Source organism: Homarus americanus, unplaced genomic scaffold (genome assembly GCF_018991925.1).
Source record: "Homarus americanus isolate GMGI-L3 unplaced genomic scaffold, GMGI_Hamer_2.0 scaffold34921, whole genome shotgun sequence".
Classification (NCBI taxonomy): Eukaryota; Metazoa; Arthropoda; class Malacostraca; order Decapoda; family Nephropidae; genus Homarus; species Homarus americanus.
In genome coordinates, this window is record NW_024741901.1 from 21366369 (window position 1) to 21383123 (window position 16755).

At 36.9% G+C, this 16755-nt stretch overlaps 1 protein-coding gene across 5 annotated transcripts in view; it reads right to left on the reverse strand.

Moving 5' to 3' along the window:
* Window positions 1-2375: 2375 nt before the first annotated feature.
* Window positions 2376-16755, reverse strand: part of LOC121876064 (sin3 histone deacetylase corepressor complex component SDS3-like) — a 42038-nt gene continuing 27658 nt past the window's right edge. For 4 of the 5 annotated variants that reach the window (XR_006090713.1, XM_042380961.1, XM_042380962.1 and 1 more), the window contains 2 exons: window positions 5963-6047; window positions 2376-2651 (listed from right to left, as the gene is read on the reverse strand). Coding sequence is in view for 3 of the 5 variants with exons in the window: in XM_042380961.1 (XP_042236895.1) it covers window positions 2553-2651; window positions 5963-6047 (184 nt within the window). In the remaining 2 variants the exon portion in view is untranslated. The remainder of the gene's footprint in view (window positions 2652-5962; window positions 6048-16755) is intronic. The other variant, XR_006090711.1, reaches the window with a different exon arrangement.

Below are 16755 nucleotides of genomic sequence, written 5' to 3' on the forward strand. Positions count from 1 at the left end.
GAGTGGAGAAATGAGTTCACGCCAAATGACTTAAATAACCCAGCTACTCGTTTTGTAGAAACTCTTGAGAGATAATTTCTGTTCCAACATGTTAAAGGACCGACGCATTACAGAGGGGAGCAAACACCCAAGCCACTGGACCTCCATAACAAACAAGAAGGGTACGGTGGCCAAACTGGAACATCTAGCCCCAGTTGGCACCAGCCACCATGTAATATTGTCATTCAGATTTAACTGTTACTTAGTTTACGACAAAACCAGGCAAAGGTGCAAACATTACAAGGGAAATTAAGACAGGATGAGGGGTATTAACTGGCTTGACTCACTAAGGCATAAGAACACAAACACTACGCTGAATATCATATCTAGTAAAGTGAACCATACACATGAACCATGCAGCGGTCGACAAAGTTAAGAAGAAAACCCAGAAATTCAAGGCTTGGGTTAGGTCAAACGATGAGCAGGGCAGGAGGATGTATGCAAGACCCAGGAACCAAGCAAAGTCAGAATGTAGAAGGGTTGAAAAGGGGTTCCAGAGACTGGTTGCAAGCGAGTTCAAGTTGTAGCGTACAGTATGTGGCCAGTTGTCAATTCTCTTTAGTTGTCTATTGTCTCTTTGTATGGGCACACAAACGTACGTACATGTAGATATCTCCACTCAGGAATGAGGTAGAATAGAAACTCACAATGCATTTTCTGTATATATATTATTGTACAGTGCAGTGCTAAGGAGTTACTAGGTGAGGAGTAGCTTGCTCAGAGGTCCTGTAGGGCGAGGAGCTGTAGTGGATTCCTCTCCTAGAAACGCCGTTTGTTGCTGAGTAGCCGACCCTTTTCGAATTCCCCAGCTTACGCCTCCAGCGCCGCCTAATGGAGCGAGGGTCAACTATCAACCCACGCCTACCCCCGCCTTATAAGACCTCACCCCGTTGTGACCACCCTCTTTCTACCTACGGCCACCAGCTAGCAACACCTCCTCCTCAGCTCCAACCTGGTTGCTCCCGCTCCCGCCGGCGACCTTGGCGTCCCTCAAGCTGCGTGCCCTCCTCTGGGTACCCTCACCAACCAGCTCTCTCTACTCAATGCTTGTAACCATGCTGCCTACCCAGCACCAAGCTGCATTGTACATCCAATACAATATGTATACAGTGAGCACATTGTGAGTTTCCTTTCTCCATCCCATCCTGAGTGTGAACCAATATCTCATAACCCCACATATTCTTAAGATAAATGACGAGGTTTCCTTGAGGGCGCAAGTATACATTGCTGTTCCACTATCACTCATTTTTTCTTTAACATCAATGGTTACTTTTACTGTACATTAGATAACATTAATTAAAACATACCGGGTACATATTTTTTTACATTATTTTTACTTTAGCAACAACCAGTGTCTTATTTTCTTATTTCAGATGGATAACTGACATTATGGATGTAAACACTGACAACAACAATAGCGTCCCATCTCCTCTTGTGTGATCTTATTATTATTGATTTATATTGTATAAGGTGCATTCACAAACATTAATTGAAGAATATAGTTTGCACTTTTCATTAATTGCATTGTTTTGGGGGGAAGGAGGGTAAAAGCCACACATATCTTTTGTGTGGCTTTTTACCCTCCCTTCCCCCAAAAACAATACAATTAATGAAAAGTGCAAACTATATTCCTTAAATAATGTTTATGAATGCACCTTATACAATATAAATATGATAATGTCACACTTGGGAATGCATCTCTTTATCATTGCTTTATTTTAATGGTAATAATGATTCATGATACGACAATTCACCTTACACTGCAATATTGGAGGACACATTACTGTCGTTATTCGAGGCTTTACTGAATATATATATATATATATATATATATATATATATATATATATATATATATATATATATATATATATATATATATATATATATATATATATATATATATATATATATATATATATATATATAACTATGCTGATAGAAATTCCTGATGATTAATTTTTATTAGAAATTGGTTTCCCTTTTCCTGACCATCTCTAAATTACACTTCACTTGTACTAAAAATATATAGACAGGATTCAATAGTTTCCCATTAGATAACTGCTGTCATTTATTCTCTCACAAATTAATTTCAACAGCTATTACATCCAATATTTGTGCTTAGTTTTCTTGATCTTATATGTTGCTGCTCTCATCTTCTCATCCCTTATTATTTTTTCCTCTTTTATTACAATACTATTCAGTCCATTATGACCTACACAGGATAATTATGCCTCTTTCTCATTTGTCATATTTAGTAGATGTTTAAAAGGAGTACATACATGTATACTGTATAGGGCAAATTATAAGGTAAAATATTAAAAGTGGTTTCCATGTATTTTTTAACATCAAAATTTTATTGTATAGTACAATTGTTAGTAGAACACCTGGAGAAAGTGTCTGTGAGCAACACAATCACTTTATGGCAAATTACAAAAAAGCATTTTCTTAATATGGTGGGGACTGACATTAATTTGGTTTTCAAGAGCATAAAAGAGTTTCTTGTCCCTTGGTCACGCTGAACTGCGGCGTCGGACGAGATATTTACCATGAGCCAGTTGAGCAAGGGTGATCTTTAGACGTATGTTATCAGGTACTTTTCTTACCATAATCTGCAAAATATCCTTGTATGAATGCATAATCATATACATAAACTATAAAAGTGTAAAATGTGTACAAATAATGAACTGTACGTAACTACTTCCATTGGGACATCTTACTTCTAAGTGGTAAACAACAAATTTGATACATAAAAGAAGCTGATATATGGAGAACCAACAATTTGAAGAGAGCACAAGTTATGAAATTAAGTGTTCATATTCAAACAAAAATTTTTGGCAAGCAGTCTTCTACTTTAACAAAGGTGCCTGAAACACACAATTTTCACCCTTTTTCTGTCATTTGTTCGTGTTTCTGATGCATTCGTCTTAGTTAACTGAATTGTAAAGGGAAATGGAAATTATTTAGCAAAAAATATGATTCTTACTCACTCTCTTTTGCATTTAAAGTACTGTAGTTATGTGTGAAGAATCTTACTTATATATTGTACTGGTAAATTCAGGTCATTAACCATATATACACCTTGAGGTATGTAAGAGCAAAAATAAATGTCCAAAATGTAAGATAATGCATATAATTAATGAAGGAGTTATTCAATATAATAAATATAACTTTTTTGTTATTATTTTTCAAGACATGTACAGTCCCCTTTACGAGTGCATTTACAGGGGCTCATCAAATAAACATCCCACAAATCATAAATATTGTTTTACTTTGATTCCATAGTATGTTTGCTATTGTGAGTTTCCTTCTGTCTAATGTAAGCAAACACAGCGCTGTCACACTGCACAAAACCTGACGAGCCACTGTAAACACACTAGTGAAGGGACTGTACAACTTGAAGAACATACAACACATCTATTGTATTGGAAAAACCTTAAATGTGCCTCCATCAATTTAGTTTGAGAAATAGATTTCTGGCTGGAAAATATGAACTGATGAATCTGTTCAAAGTATATAAATTCAGAAGAGTGCTAAGTGTGTACTGTAGATCTAAATTAATGAGTGAACTTAGAATGTGTTTAGAGAAAAATGACTTTCCCAACAAAATAAGTTTCAAGACTCTAGGAATATTATACAAAGCACTAGGAAAATTACCTCGACTGCTGTAAACAGTACAGCCAGACAGATACAGTGATATCCCCATTAGCCGGAACAATTGGTACAAAATTCTTCCGGGGATGAGAGATTTCTGGGTAAAAAGATGGCTCTCTCAAACCCGGAAAATTCCCACATTCCTGAATTTTTCCGGGTATTGGGAGATGGTGTCTGCACGACTAAACTACACATCTTGCATAGACAAACATCAACCCACATCCCCAGAATGTTTCTGGGTGCTGGGGAAAATTTTCTGACAGTCTGAGAGATTCTAAACTGCGCATCTCACCTCGACTCTAAACTACGCTCATCATGTTACCGTATCTCTCATGGATAGAAACTCTCCCTTTACAGTACATTTTTGCAGGCACAAGCAAAAATATTTACCGGTACAGCTAGCCAAAAAGTGTATAAGCTTTTATTCACAGCGTGTTTTAATCGTGCTCCTGAATAAATTCTCTACAAGACTGTCAAAAAAAAAAAATCATTATGGTAAAAGAAAAACAACAACAATAAATGTTAATATCAGAGTCCATAAAATCAGTATCTAATTAAGTTAGAAACACCATTTTTACCCAACTAATCCTGAATAGTTTATTAAAAATAAAAATTCTATTTGAAATGGGCTGTCAAATGAAGGTAATTTTGATGACACCTCTTTTATAAAATAAAGAAACAGAAGAAATGTTAACATGGGAGTCAATAAAATCAGTTCTAAGTTAGAAACATCATTTTCTAATTATGTTTAAGAAAGACCTCAGTGTCTCCATAGGAATCACAGTACTCCTACCCAGTCCCCAAAACTCACACCTCATAACCTTTCCTTATGGCTGAGCAAAACGCCAATTAAAATCCAAGAGTCTAGAGCCTCCAACGCTAACAAACTGAGATCAGTCTAACCTGCACCAAGTACTGTACATGATTCACCTGCAATGAAGCACTTAAAATAGAGAAGTACTTGTAAGTCTTATCTTACATTAATCAATAGCAAGTGTGATAAATCACATATACAATACATCGTCCATATTTAAAATTCTTAATACAGAAGCAATTTTTTCTCTAAAATTCTAACTTGAAAACATCCAATACCTGAAAAATCATTGACTAACTTTTCATAAATTATAATCTAATAATTCATCCATCATCCAAAACTGCTGCTCTAATTTTGGAAGCATTTACCCCAAACAACAGCACTGCTGTCAATAGTAGCTCATGTTTGGCCTTGTTTACATACCACTTGTTCACTAAACAGGTTTGTGTGGTCCCACATATCAATACTGTACACTAGCTCATCTCAAACTGTATTGTTACACACTTGTAAACAGGAATACCACTGCTGGCTCTGCACAACTAGTTGAAGACAGTTTATCATCACACAAAGTGAATGTCACGGAGTGCATGGCTAGTAAGAAAGCAAGACCCTTCACCACTTAGTCTTAAATGGCAGTAGATGCCTCTATGACCCCTTTCTTTAAAGAGCTATGGTTGTTACGTAAGAAGTTTTGAACTAATTACCTTGTGCAGTACCGGTACTCCATTAGTACTAACCACCAAGGTAAAGGGGCATGGTTTTTCAATCCATAAACTTCAGCAAGTAATATAAGATTTGCATGAGCCTGGCATTTTTTAAACTGTAAAATTCTAGAATTAAATGTAGCACAATTGACAAACAATACATTGTTTGAGACACTGGATTTATTCTCTGAAATATGAACACTACTAAAAGCAGCATATCACACTGCATGGTACTAAGAAATCTATACTGTATGTCAAACCTGAGGCAAACCCACTCAAGTGTTGTCAGTATATTTTCTTATTATGAAGATCCCTAATGAAAGACTTTTTCCAAAACAGATATCAGCAAACTAACTTATACCGACCCCCTGACGGAGACACGATGATCCTCCCCATACTGGCCAGATATTTTGTAAATAATATTGATTATGTGTTAAAGGAATATCCTTCCTTCCTTAGGCTTTAGTAAGCCCCATTATAATATTTATACTGTATATACTTGTCACACTTGCCAGATGCTTCTGGTGTCATTGTACAGGGGTACCTAGTGACAGCACTAGGATCCCGCTTCCTCGATCAAGGAATAAACAATTGAAATTGAATTGAATTGAACTAACTTATCCCAAAACACTGAGTTAGTTGCATCACAACAGTACATTTGCATTTTAAGTTGGGGAGAGAGGGAGGAAAGGTAATATGAAGAAGTAAACATGATGGTATAGAGCCCAAAATAATGCAAATGCTAGCTTACCACGTCAGCTCCTGCGACAGTGAGGACAGCATTAAACCGTGTACCATCCTTACATTCAATCATTACTGCCTGCCCTTTATGAAACCTGTAATAGAAATAAAATAAATTATGCTTCACTTTAAAATGACTGGCAAGCTTAAAAGTGAGAGTTTTGTGGTGCTGAGAAGAAAAAGAGACACCCATTTTAGATTTTCTATGTATTATTCAAGCATTTTCGACTTACGACCTGGATTTGGGTCCCTAACCCCGTCCTAAGCTGGGGAGCAGCTGTATATATATCAATCCTGGTTAAGCGATGAGGTAATTTAATGCTAAAATTAGAGCCTCGTTACAGCATGCCATATTTAATTTTTAATTAGGCAAAAAAAATTGTCTGCCAACTCATTGGTGCCTCGAGCCTCTATGCACAAGACTCCTGCATGGCCAGTGTGTATAAATAAAGTTATTTTACATGTAATTTGACTAAAATTTAATTTAATGTACAATACAGGTATAATATTGCTTAGTAAAGTCATCTCCATTTGTAGGTTTTCTGTATACAAGTACTGTACTGTAGTACAGTCCTGAAAATTTAGCAGCCTGGCCTTCTCTCATGCTCAATGCATTTAGAGAATGTATTTTTCCATGCTCTTTCTCCCCTACCATAAATTGTTCCTGTTCATTCACATAATGTCACACAAAAGGGTTTCCATAGTAAAGGTACTGTGCTGTAGAGACAAGCCAACACAGTGGTGAGTCTGTAGCGTACTGTATGTGGCCAGTTGTCAAATTCTCTTTGCTTGTCTATTATCTCTTTGTATGGGCTCACATACGTACGTACATGTAAGATATCTCACACTCAGGATGGAAGTAGAATAGAAACTCACAATGCATTTTCTGTATATATATTGTATGTACAGTGCAGTGCTACGGAGTTGCTGTGTGGTAAGAAGCATGCTCAGAGGTCCTGTTGGGTGAGGAGCTTGCTGAGGGAGCTAGTTGGTGAGGCGCTTGCTGAGGGAGCTGGTTGGTGAGGAGCTTGTTGAGGGAGCTGGTTGGTGAGGCGCTTGTTGAGAGGTCTTGCTGGTTCAGGAGAGTAGAGTAGAATGAACTCCGTAGCCAGGCCTACGCGTATTTATACAGCTGCTTAGGATCAGAGACGCGAGGTGTGAACTGTGCGGGGCCAATCACTGTGCAGTACCCGTGAGACTGCTGGTGTGCTGATCCTGGGCGTAAGGTGGAAGGTCCAAGCTAGGTCGACGATCGTACCCCTACGTCCGTACCTGAGACTTAGTCTGTCGACGTCGCTGGCTGTAAGCTGATTGGCTGGTAAGCGAACGGCAGGTGATCAGTCGGCAGTTGTAGGGGAGAGTATCCACTACAAGCCCATGGAACCAGACCTCTGCTGTCTGTATTCTTCATCGTCAAATCACCGAACTTTACACATAATGAATCCAATTACATGTAGTTTCTATTAAATTTATATAAATCGTTATCCTCATGATTTTCTATTGCTTGCCTGACCCACATCAAGGCGGGGAATATAATATAAAATAATAATAATACTGTAATAATTACGATGATGATAATGGTAATAATAATAATAATAATAATAATAATAATAATAATAATAATAATATTAATAATAAAAATAAAATTAATATAAATATATTAAATAAATAACAATTATAATTAAAGAAAATAATAATAATAAGAATAAGAATAATAAAATTAATAACAATACATGTACAGGTATTTAAAAATAAATAACAATTATAATAAAAGAAAATACTAATAATAAAAAAAAATATAAAAAATATAAATAATAATAATAATACCCCGTAATGATAAAGAGCCGTGAATAAAAGAAAAAGAAAAATACAAATATCAATACCCCCTGTAATGAGAAATGATATACTGTATGTATGTTGTGTTGTCAAAGTAAGAGAAACAATGAGACCCTGCAATTGTGTGTAAATGAGGCAGAAAGTCAGATCAGCAACCTGGGACTTGGTCACAATTTTTGTGATGCCATATGGCAGCAGGGTCTACCATTAGACAACACATTATGCTTCTAATATCTTCCCAGGCGGTAGTACCTCCCAGTTTGATAGCTGCCTTTCTATTAAATCACAAGGGTTCTTTAAAGGAGCACTGCTCACTGACCTAAGTGTGACCAAGAGGGGTTTGGCTAGTCTGTGTGGTGCTCTACTTATCTCAGTTGTTATGGACCTCATCAGCATCCTAAGTTTATGAACCTTGAGGGTTCTGATCCTTAGTGGGTAGGGGGGGGGTGTCTTCCTCTAATTACTGGTACTAAACCAGGGTTTCCAGTTTTAACTATCTGCTGTTTCAAGAAAATTTTAGGCAAGTGCAGTGAGAATGTTTGTGGGAATAGATTTATCATGTGGTTCATCTTATTTACTTCTTTATCTACATATTTCAAATGATAATTTATCATCAACTCCCACACCCAGGTCCTCTTTCTTCATAGCTCAATTTGATTACTTTTAGCCTTCATATTAAACACTAAATGGCTTTCTACTGTCCTGGCAACGGTTATCACTGAATTAATATTCTGAGGGTTGGAGTGGCAGCTACACCCCTTGTGGTCCAAGTATACCTAGCCACCCTGCTCACCAAGTCATTATCACTCAAAAGTGTTTATATATTTAGTGATAAAATATGCTCTAAATAATATGGACCACTATTTTTTTTAAAATTTAAGGAAATTAATTCAATTACAAGGACTTTTATTTTTTGATCAAATAAACATTTCTTTGAATAACTTGGATGAATAACATACAGTACCTTATGCTTTGAAGATTTAAATTTTCTCTACAGCTTTAAAATTGTAATCAAAATATATGCATAAATAGAAGAACGATAATAAATTAGCAGAGAGAAAAAGTGTTCTCTTATGCACATTACCTCATGTACAAGATGCTCCATCATATGAGGCACTCCTCATTAGAAGGGGGTGAAGCGCCAAATTAAAAAAAGCTGAGAAAAATGCATTTAAAGTTTTTTGAAGTTCAAACAACCATAACTTTTTAAATTTTTAAGCCAGAGGGTTATTTTTCTTTAGCATGCAGCTCAATCCCTCTCTTAGTGAACTGTGAAAACATGAAGTTAGTACTGTGAATAGTTATTATTTTATAATGAGTTGAATGAGAATAACTACCCGTCATGTATTGGTGTTTGATCTTCAAACCAACAATAATTGCGTTTTTCTGCAAAATTTTCTTATTATTGTGGGCTAAAACTGTAAAACAAGTTAATGATCACCAAACACAGCACTCGTCTTACACCCCGTCCCCCCACCCCAAAATAATAATAAAAAAATAAAATAAATAATAAAAAACTCATTTGCCTATCAGTATTTATCTTTCCTTCCATATTATTAGCCAAAGATTTATAATATTGTTAAGTATAATAGTGTGTAATAATAAGGAAACACCACTACACTCATCCCCAAAGTAATTAACATACGAATACAAAGGCGGAGAAAGTTTGCATAATCTTTGGTATTACAATCTTACTTTGTTTGGTTCCTTCATTTTATTATACCTAAAGGTCGTAGTAACTTGAAGGTACGTTAATCCTGAGGAGTGCGCATAACTTTAATGGCCTCGTCATAATCAATCACGTACTGATCAAAGTCTTTCTCTGCACTCTCTAACAATCGCCACAGATTCTTCATCAACTAAATCATTGATTATTATTGATGCCGGCAACAGTTCAGTTTCATTAAAAGACTGAGTTATGGGCTCACTTTCACTAGCATTCGTTGGGTCAGTCTCACTTTCATCACTATTAAGGTCAATGCATGTCTCATCACTGTCCACTTCTACCTCCTCACAGTCTGTATGTTCTTCTTGTGATACATTAGTGTCACTGTTTGTGTTACAATTAGACTCACTTTCATCGTTGCCGTTAGTGCATGTCACATAACTCTGTACTGGAACACAGTCTGCAAAAAGGTCTTGTGATGCACAGCAGTCACTTTTTGTATTATGAGTCGACCAAACTCATCATCACTATCACCAATCATTCCTGGGGTGCCCACGTGAGCACTGTCGTCACTGAATAAACGTTCGGTAATAATAGGCTCCTGAGCCCACACCAGAAGGCCTGGCCTCACTCGAGTCTTGCTCTAATATTGGGTAGATATTGCACAGCACTTCTCACACCCGTGGAACACGAATAACGTCAATGTTATGCTGAAAAGCTATAAAAAATAGCAGTAGAAAGTACACTGAACCTCCTTATGCTATACAACGTGCCAAAACTACCAAGGAGACAGCATCAGGGAGCGCGGATTGACCGAGGAGCTGTGACGTACCAAAGGGAAATTCATTGTGATTGGCTGCTCAGGGAGTATGGTCCGAGGGAGGCGTGCTGTCATTGGCCCGCGCTCCTCTCGCTCTGAACGGGATGTTGCCATATTCTTTGACTGAGCGCACAGCCAGATACATAGCTCCAGGCCTGAGGCAAAATCACGCCTTATTTTTGAAGGATTTTCTACTATATTTCTATTCTAGCTAGAGGGTTACATACAACGCCAACATGCAGATGAAGGGTGAAAATAGCGATATCCATCAAAAAACGCATTTTGGCCGGGGTGTCGCTTCACCCCCTTCTAATGCTGAGCACCTAATATTACATGGAAATAATTGGGGAAAACTTTTAAATAATTTCTATTATTTTGTACTGTACAGTAAATCCTCTCAATAAAGGATGTCTTTTTGCCAGCCTCTCCATTTTTCATGCTTACCACAACATGTCATCAACACTTAGTAAATAATATTGCAGTGTATTATACATTGGCATACAGGAGGTCCCAGACTTACGAACGCCTGCTGATATGAACGGGGTTAAACTTGAAATTGACAGGACAGTATTTTATTTACCTGATGACTTATTTTTTACTTTAATTTACTGTATTTTGTCATTCTATTTTTCTTTTGTCTTAAATTAAGTGATTTTAGATGTATGTAAGGACTTAGGCTATGATATAGTGGGATTTTAAACATTGTTTTGCAATGTGTTCCAACTTACGAATGTCCTCAGGACGGAACACGTTTGTAACCCGGGGACCACCTGTACTGTATTCCCTGGTTTATTTACTAATCAAATGTCTAAGAGTACAAGTATTCAAATTGAGACATCATATATCACTCAAAGGCTTGAAATAATGTTGTTAGGAAAGTATCTCCATATCAAATAATATACTGTTCAGTAGTATGTATGTCATAATGACCTCATTGCAAGCTATATGTTGAAAGCATTCTCCAGGAACGCATCCTGAATGAATAACTTCCGATGCATGTTTTCCTTTTATTTTCAAGTCAAGTTACAAATTATATACTGTACTGTGTTTTTTTCTATTATTGAAGATGTTATATTAATTATGATGATTCATATACCATAAGAAGTTGAACATATGAGAATATAAATACTGAATCAATAAATAAACCTGGCAAATGCGGCAATGCCATGTCCCACCCTCAGCCAGTTTAAATACAGTGTCTTAGCTCTCATACTTAGTAGCTCTCTTTAGGCCTACAGCAAATCTGATTAGACCACTGTAGAGTATTAATTTCATAAGAATGCTTTTTTAATTTTGCCCATTTCTTAAAATAGGCATTCTACATAATTTTGCCTATTAGTTAAAAATATGCACTTTACATAAATTTGCCCATTTCTTAGAACACTCAAGTATCCCTAATGAAGAAAATACGTATTCAACATAAAAAGTTCACGTAAATGAATGTAGGTGGTGAGGTGTTGGGCACTCATGCGATATATATGAATGCGGGACTCAGATTGAGACCCGTGCAGCACAACACCCCCCCACACAGACATTCAACCACATATGAGGCACTCCGCATTAGAAGGGGGTGAAGCGCCAAATTCAAAAGGCTGTGAAAAACGTGTTTAAAGTTTTTTGAAGTTCAAACAACCATAATTTTTTTTTAAGCTAGAGGGTTAATTTTTTTTTTATCGTGGGGCTCAATCCCTCTCCCAGCGAACAGTGAAACCTGGAAGTTAGTACTGTGAATAGTTATTATTTTATCATGAGTTAAATGAGAATAACTTCTGCACCTTACAGAGTACGATAAAAGTAAATTCTGGTGTATAGAAGTTCTACTGTACCCCGGAATAATTTCAAGTTGAAGCATCTAGAAGCACCGAGACAATTGCTGTGAGAAATGTTTGCGTATGTAGCCAATTATTTCTTTAGAAATTGCCTAAATCGTGTTACAGTATGAATAAAAAAAGACCTGCCAGTGCTTCACTGTCATTTTTAAAAGTGAAATTAGACATTAATAAACAACATGTGGGTGTGGTGAAGGAACAACTTGCCGATTGGCCGAGGGAGTGGGAGAATATGACATACACACTTCTCAATAAATCCCTCATTACTACAACTTATATTATTCTTTTATGCATTTTTACATATCTTATATTTCCTGATCTAATGTCACAAGAATGACAAAAATGGGTGGTGGTGGTGGCTAGCTGGTCCTTGGAGGTGGGTGGCACAGCCAGCCTAATGGCCATATGACAGAGATTATGCATATAATTTTCAATTGTATTTTGTATTTAATTTCATATACAGTACTTGTGCAGTACTGTACTGTACTTGTATGCATTTTATGGTAATTTAACCAAAATTAGTGTCTGTATGGATTTTGGGGGGGGGGGGAGGCATGGAAGCAATAATAACACAATTGTTTAAGGATAACTAAGAATGTGCATCAGCTTAGGGTGCACAGTACAGTATTATTTTGTATGTACATGAGGGAAAAAGGAAGGCCTCCCATGAACAAAAAGGACTGGCATGAATTAATCCAGTACAGTACTATTGTATTGGCAGGGTTTACTGTACACACTACTGGGTACTCCTATTATATTAAGTGAATATTTTTGCTTTCAAGTTTGTTAAAAAAAATACATTACTGTACATAAGACTCCACTATACAGTATGTATAAGAAATGTGACTCTCTTTATGTATCTATTAATTTATACTAATACAGTACTGTAATGCACTAATAATACAGGCAGACCTCTTATAACAGACAAGATTGTTCTTGAGGAGTGTCCATAAAGTGGTTATTCTGTTCAAAGAGGTACGGTAATTATAACATGGTTCCTATATAGATGTTCCTAACAGTTTCACATCTTACTTTATAAATGACAGCTTTCTTGGGTAACAGTAATGGCTCTGTAATGTTCTTATGGTTTTTAATAGGTAAGATGAAGACGTTATTAACATAAATAACAAATGAAACCAAATTTTATAAACAATCAACTGTTAATTTTGTCTGAGTACAGTATTGTTTCAATGGTAGAGGATGTCATGCCAAGAGACTGACCAACATCTACTTGACAATCGCCTGCCTTAGCCTTCCATATCACTTTTATTTTAAATACCCATATTAATGACTTCCTGGTTACCTTGGCTGCTTGACCAACAAACTCACTTGTAGGCAATTTTCCTGACTAGATGGGCCAGAAATTTTCTCTTAACTCTTTGAGTGCGACAGTCAACTCTGGTCGACAACTATTTACAGAATTTACCCTCGAGTACGACAATCGCCTTAAGTTTATTGTCATTAAAAAGAAAAGTTTCCCCTTCTTCCAGCCAGCTTCAATTTTATTTTATTTTTTAACATTATAATTTTAAATTCAATCAAATTAAATACACTGTACTGTACTTGAATGCTACCAGCTGTGGCCTTCATCCCAAAAGATGAAGTGGTCGACGCATTTGAGACACTACACAAGAATATGCCACCTGAAGCCGATCCTGTTATAGACTACTTCGAAGATACATAAAGTGGCAGACAACGTCGACATAACAGGTGAGCTCCATGTTTCCCTGTCAGCATGTGGAATACATATGATCGTGTAGCCGAAGATTTTACCTCGCACCAACAACTCCATAGAAGGATGGCATATCATGTGCAAATAAACATTTCTTCATCCATCCAAATATCTGGAAGTTTCTTGAAATGTTGAAGAGGGAAAAGGCACTGATCAACATCACCAACAATCAGATGATTGCAGGAAAGCCAACACCACCTACATGGAAACATTATCAAGATTCAACAGCCAGAATAACAATCCACGTATAAGGCTTTGAGAACGACCATGTGTTGAACTTTTTGAAGGAAATAGCCCACAACTTGCAATTTTAGTGTGATATATGTCAGTGAATTCTTAAATATTGATGATGACTGATCCATATATATATTTTTTTAAATTTATCCAAAAAAATTTTATCAGTCTTTAACTAATTTTAATTTTCTAGCAGGTTTGTAGTGTTGAATTTTTTATATATACATTTTTTTGTGATTTGTGCATTTTGTGTATATAATTACTACTCCTTATTATGCAAAGAAAATAAAAAATTAATTCTTAGGTGTTATATTTTCCATGTTCTATGCCAGTCATTGATTTACTCCTTCTTTTCCCTATGATAAACAGTAAAAGTCAGTACAGATTTGCTGGCAGAGGGCAATTGTCCTATGAGGTCAGTTGTTGGGGTCCACTTGTCCAGGGAACAGTTGTCCTAGAATCATGCTGCTACCTCCGGGTGCCCACCATACACTAAAGTGGATACATACATTCCACATCAGCTGGTACGCACATGATGATATAAATAAAGAACACCAAGATTTCTGACTTTCTCTCTCCATTTTCACCATAAATTACAGACAATTTATCATTATTATAGTCTCTGTGGATGTATAGTGTATATGTATAATACTGCTACATATAACCAGATACAGTACAGTAATCTCTCCGTTAGCTGGAATCTCCAGTCCTCAGAATTATCCAATAACTGGAATGAATTTTGAGCCTTCCAGGAAATCTCTCTCCTTTCTGTGAATGGGAACGAGTTTCTTTAGATGAAATCATGCGCATTTTCCGGAAAACTTCTTAAAAATGTATCTCGGTTCCTGGTGCGTGAGTGGGCTAGCTGCTCGGGTAACTTAGGTCATAGGCTCGTGCACTTAGTTGATATTCTGCTGTCATTGTACAAGGGTGCTCCCTCGCTCACTGCTGTTTTTATGTGGTGCAGTACTGTACATAATTATACCAGGACACAATCAATCAAGAATACAGTGTTAAGACATAAAAAGTTATTACAGTTATGTATATGGTACTGTACATTCAGTAAGTGTGAAAGTAATATGTACAGTATAGTACTGTACATAGTAGAGTAGACATAATAGCCTACTGTAGGCTAGTGTGCCGAGGTGCATGTACACTATAGCATATAGCGCATGACGTTAGTAACACCTTCTACAGTAGATGGTAAAGGAAAAAAGCAGCCCATCCTGTATTATCATATCATTTGACCTGCCTGCATCACAAGCCCAAGATGACAGCATCTGCTGATGAGTAGAGTATAGTGTATACAGCAATACAATTTGTTTATTTGTGTAAATAAATACAGCTCTGTATGTCAGTGTGAAATGTGCAATTTAAACTCTCGGAAAACTTTCTCCAGCACTTGGAAAAAATCCGGGGATGTGTGTCGTCAGTGTCTATCCATGCGAGATGCATAGTTTAGAATCTCGGAAATCTTCAGTACAGTAAGTCCTCGCTTAACGTTGTTTCGGTACTACGTCGCTAAACTTTAAGAGACCAAAAATTCGTTTAACGTCCCGATGATCCGATACTACATCGTTTTGTGTCGTCAGGGACTACTTTCTACGGCGCATCACCCGCTCTTGGCTGGCTGCGCTATTCTCTCTTGGCTATCGCAGAGTCTCAGTGACTCACCACTACCCTCCTCTGCTCCCACCCTCCCGCCAACCACCTCCTCAGCTTTACTATCCACCACACGCTCGCTCTACCACCTCCACCCATAAGTGAGTACCAATACAAACTAGTATAGCCACTCCTTGACTTATGACGGGGTTAGGGACCCAAATCCAGGTTGTAAGTCGAAAATGCGTGTCTCTCTTTCTTCACAGCACCACAAAACTCACTTTTAAGCATGCCAGCCATTTTAAAGGGGATTACAAACGAAAATTTTGTCAGTACACAGCGCAATCACTAACGTCGGGACTCGAAAATACGTATTTTGACAAATTTTTGGTACTTCAGTACTGGGGTGGTCGTAAGTCGAGGAGTAGCTGTACTATAGTTGTATATGTATGCACTATTTTCTATAGAAATTGCAATGATTTTCTGTATATGTAATGTATTCCATGAGGCAAAGAGAGGCTCAGGAACCTAACACTTGTATTTTACCTATTTCTTAGGGGGAAAATTGATCCACTTAATATTGTTTCGTATAACGTCGCATTTTTAGGAAGGTAACCCCGATGTTAAGCGAGGACTTACTGTACCCGTAAAAATTCTGGGTATGTGAGAAATTTGTCTCAATACCTGGAAATCTCTCATTATTGGAAGACCTCTACATCAATTATTCTGGCTAACCGAGACACCACTTGTACAGTGACAATTAGAAGGGTTTTCGATGACAAATACTGGGGGTACTTTAATTTTTTCATGACAAAACTACATCACTAGAGCATGATCATGAAATTACCATGTGCACCCAAAGGACTAACACTCACAAGAGATTGAAAAAGAAAGAGCGTACCAAAATGGAACTAACGTGAGTGTTGGTGGGTTACACATGTTGATTAGAAGACTGCTGAGGATGTAAACAAAGATGGTTTCAGACATATTCGTTGGATCTTTAACGTTTGATACAGTTCTTTTCTTTTTCTTTTTTAATGGTACAGTACCACTATACATTAATATCTCCGAAAATCGTTCCCAA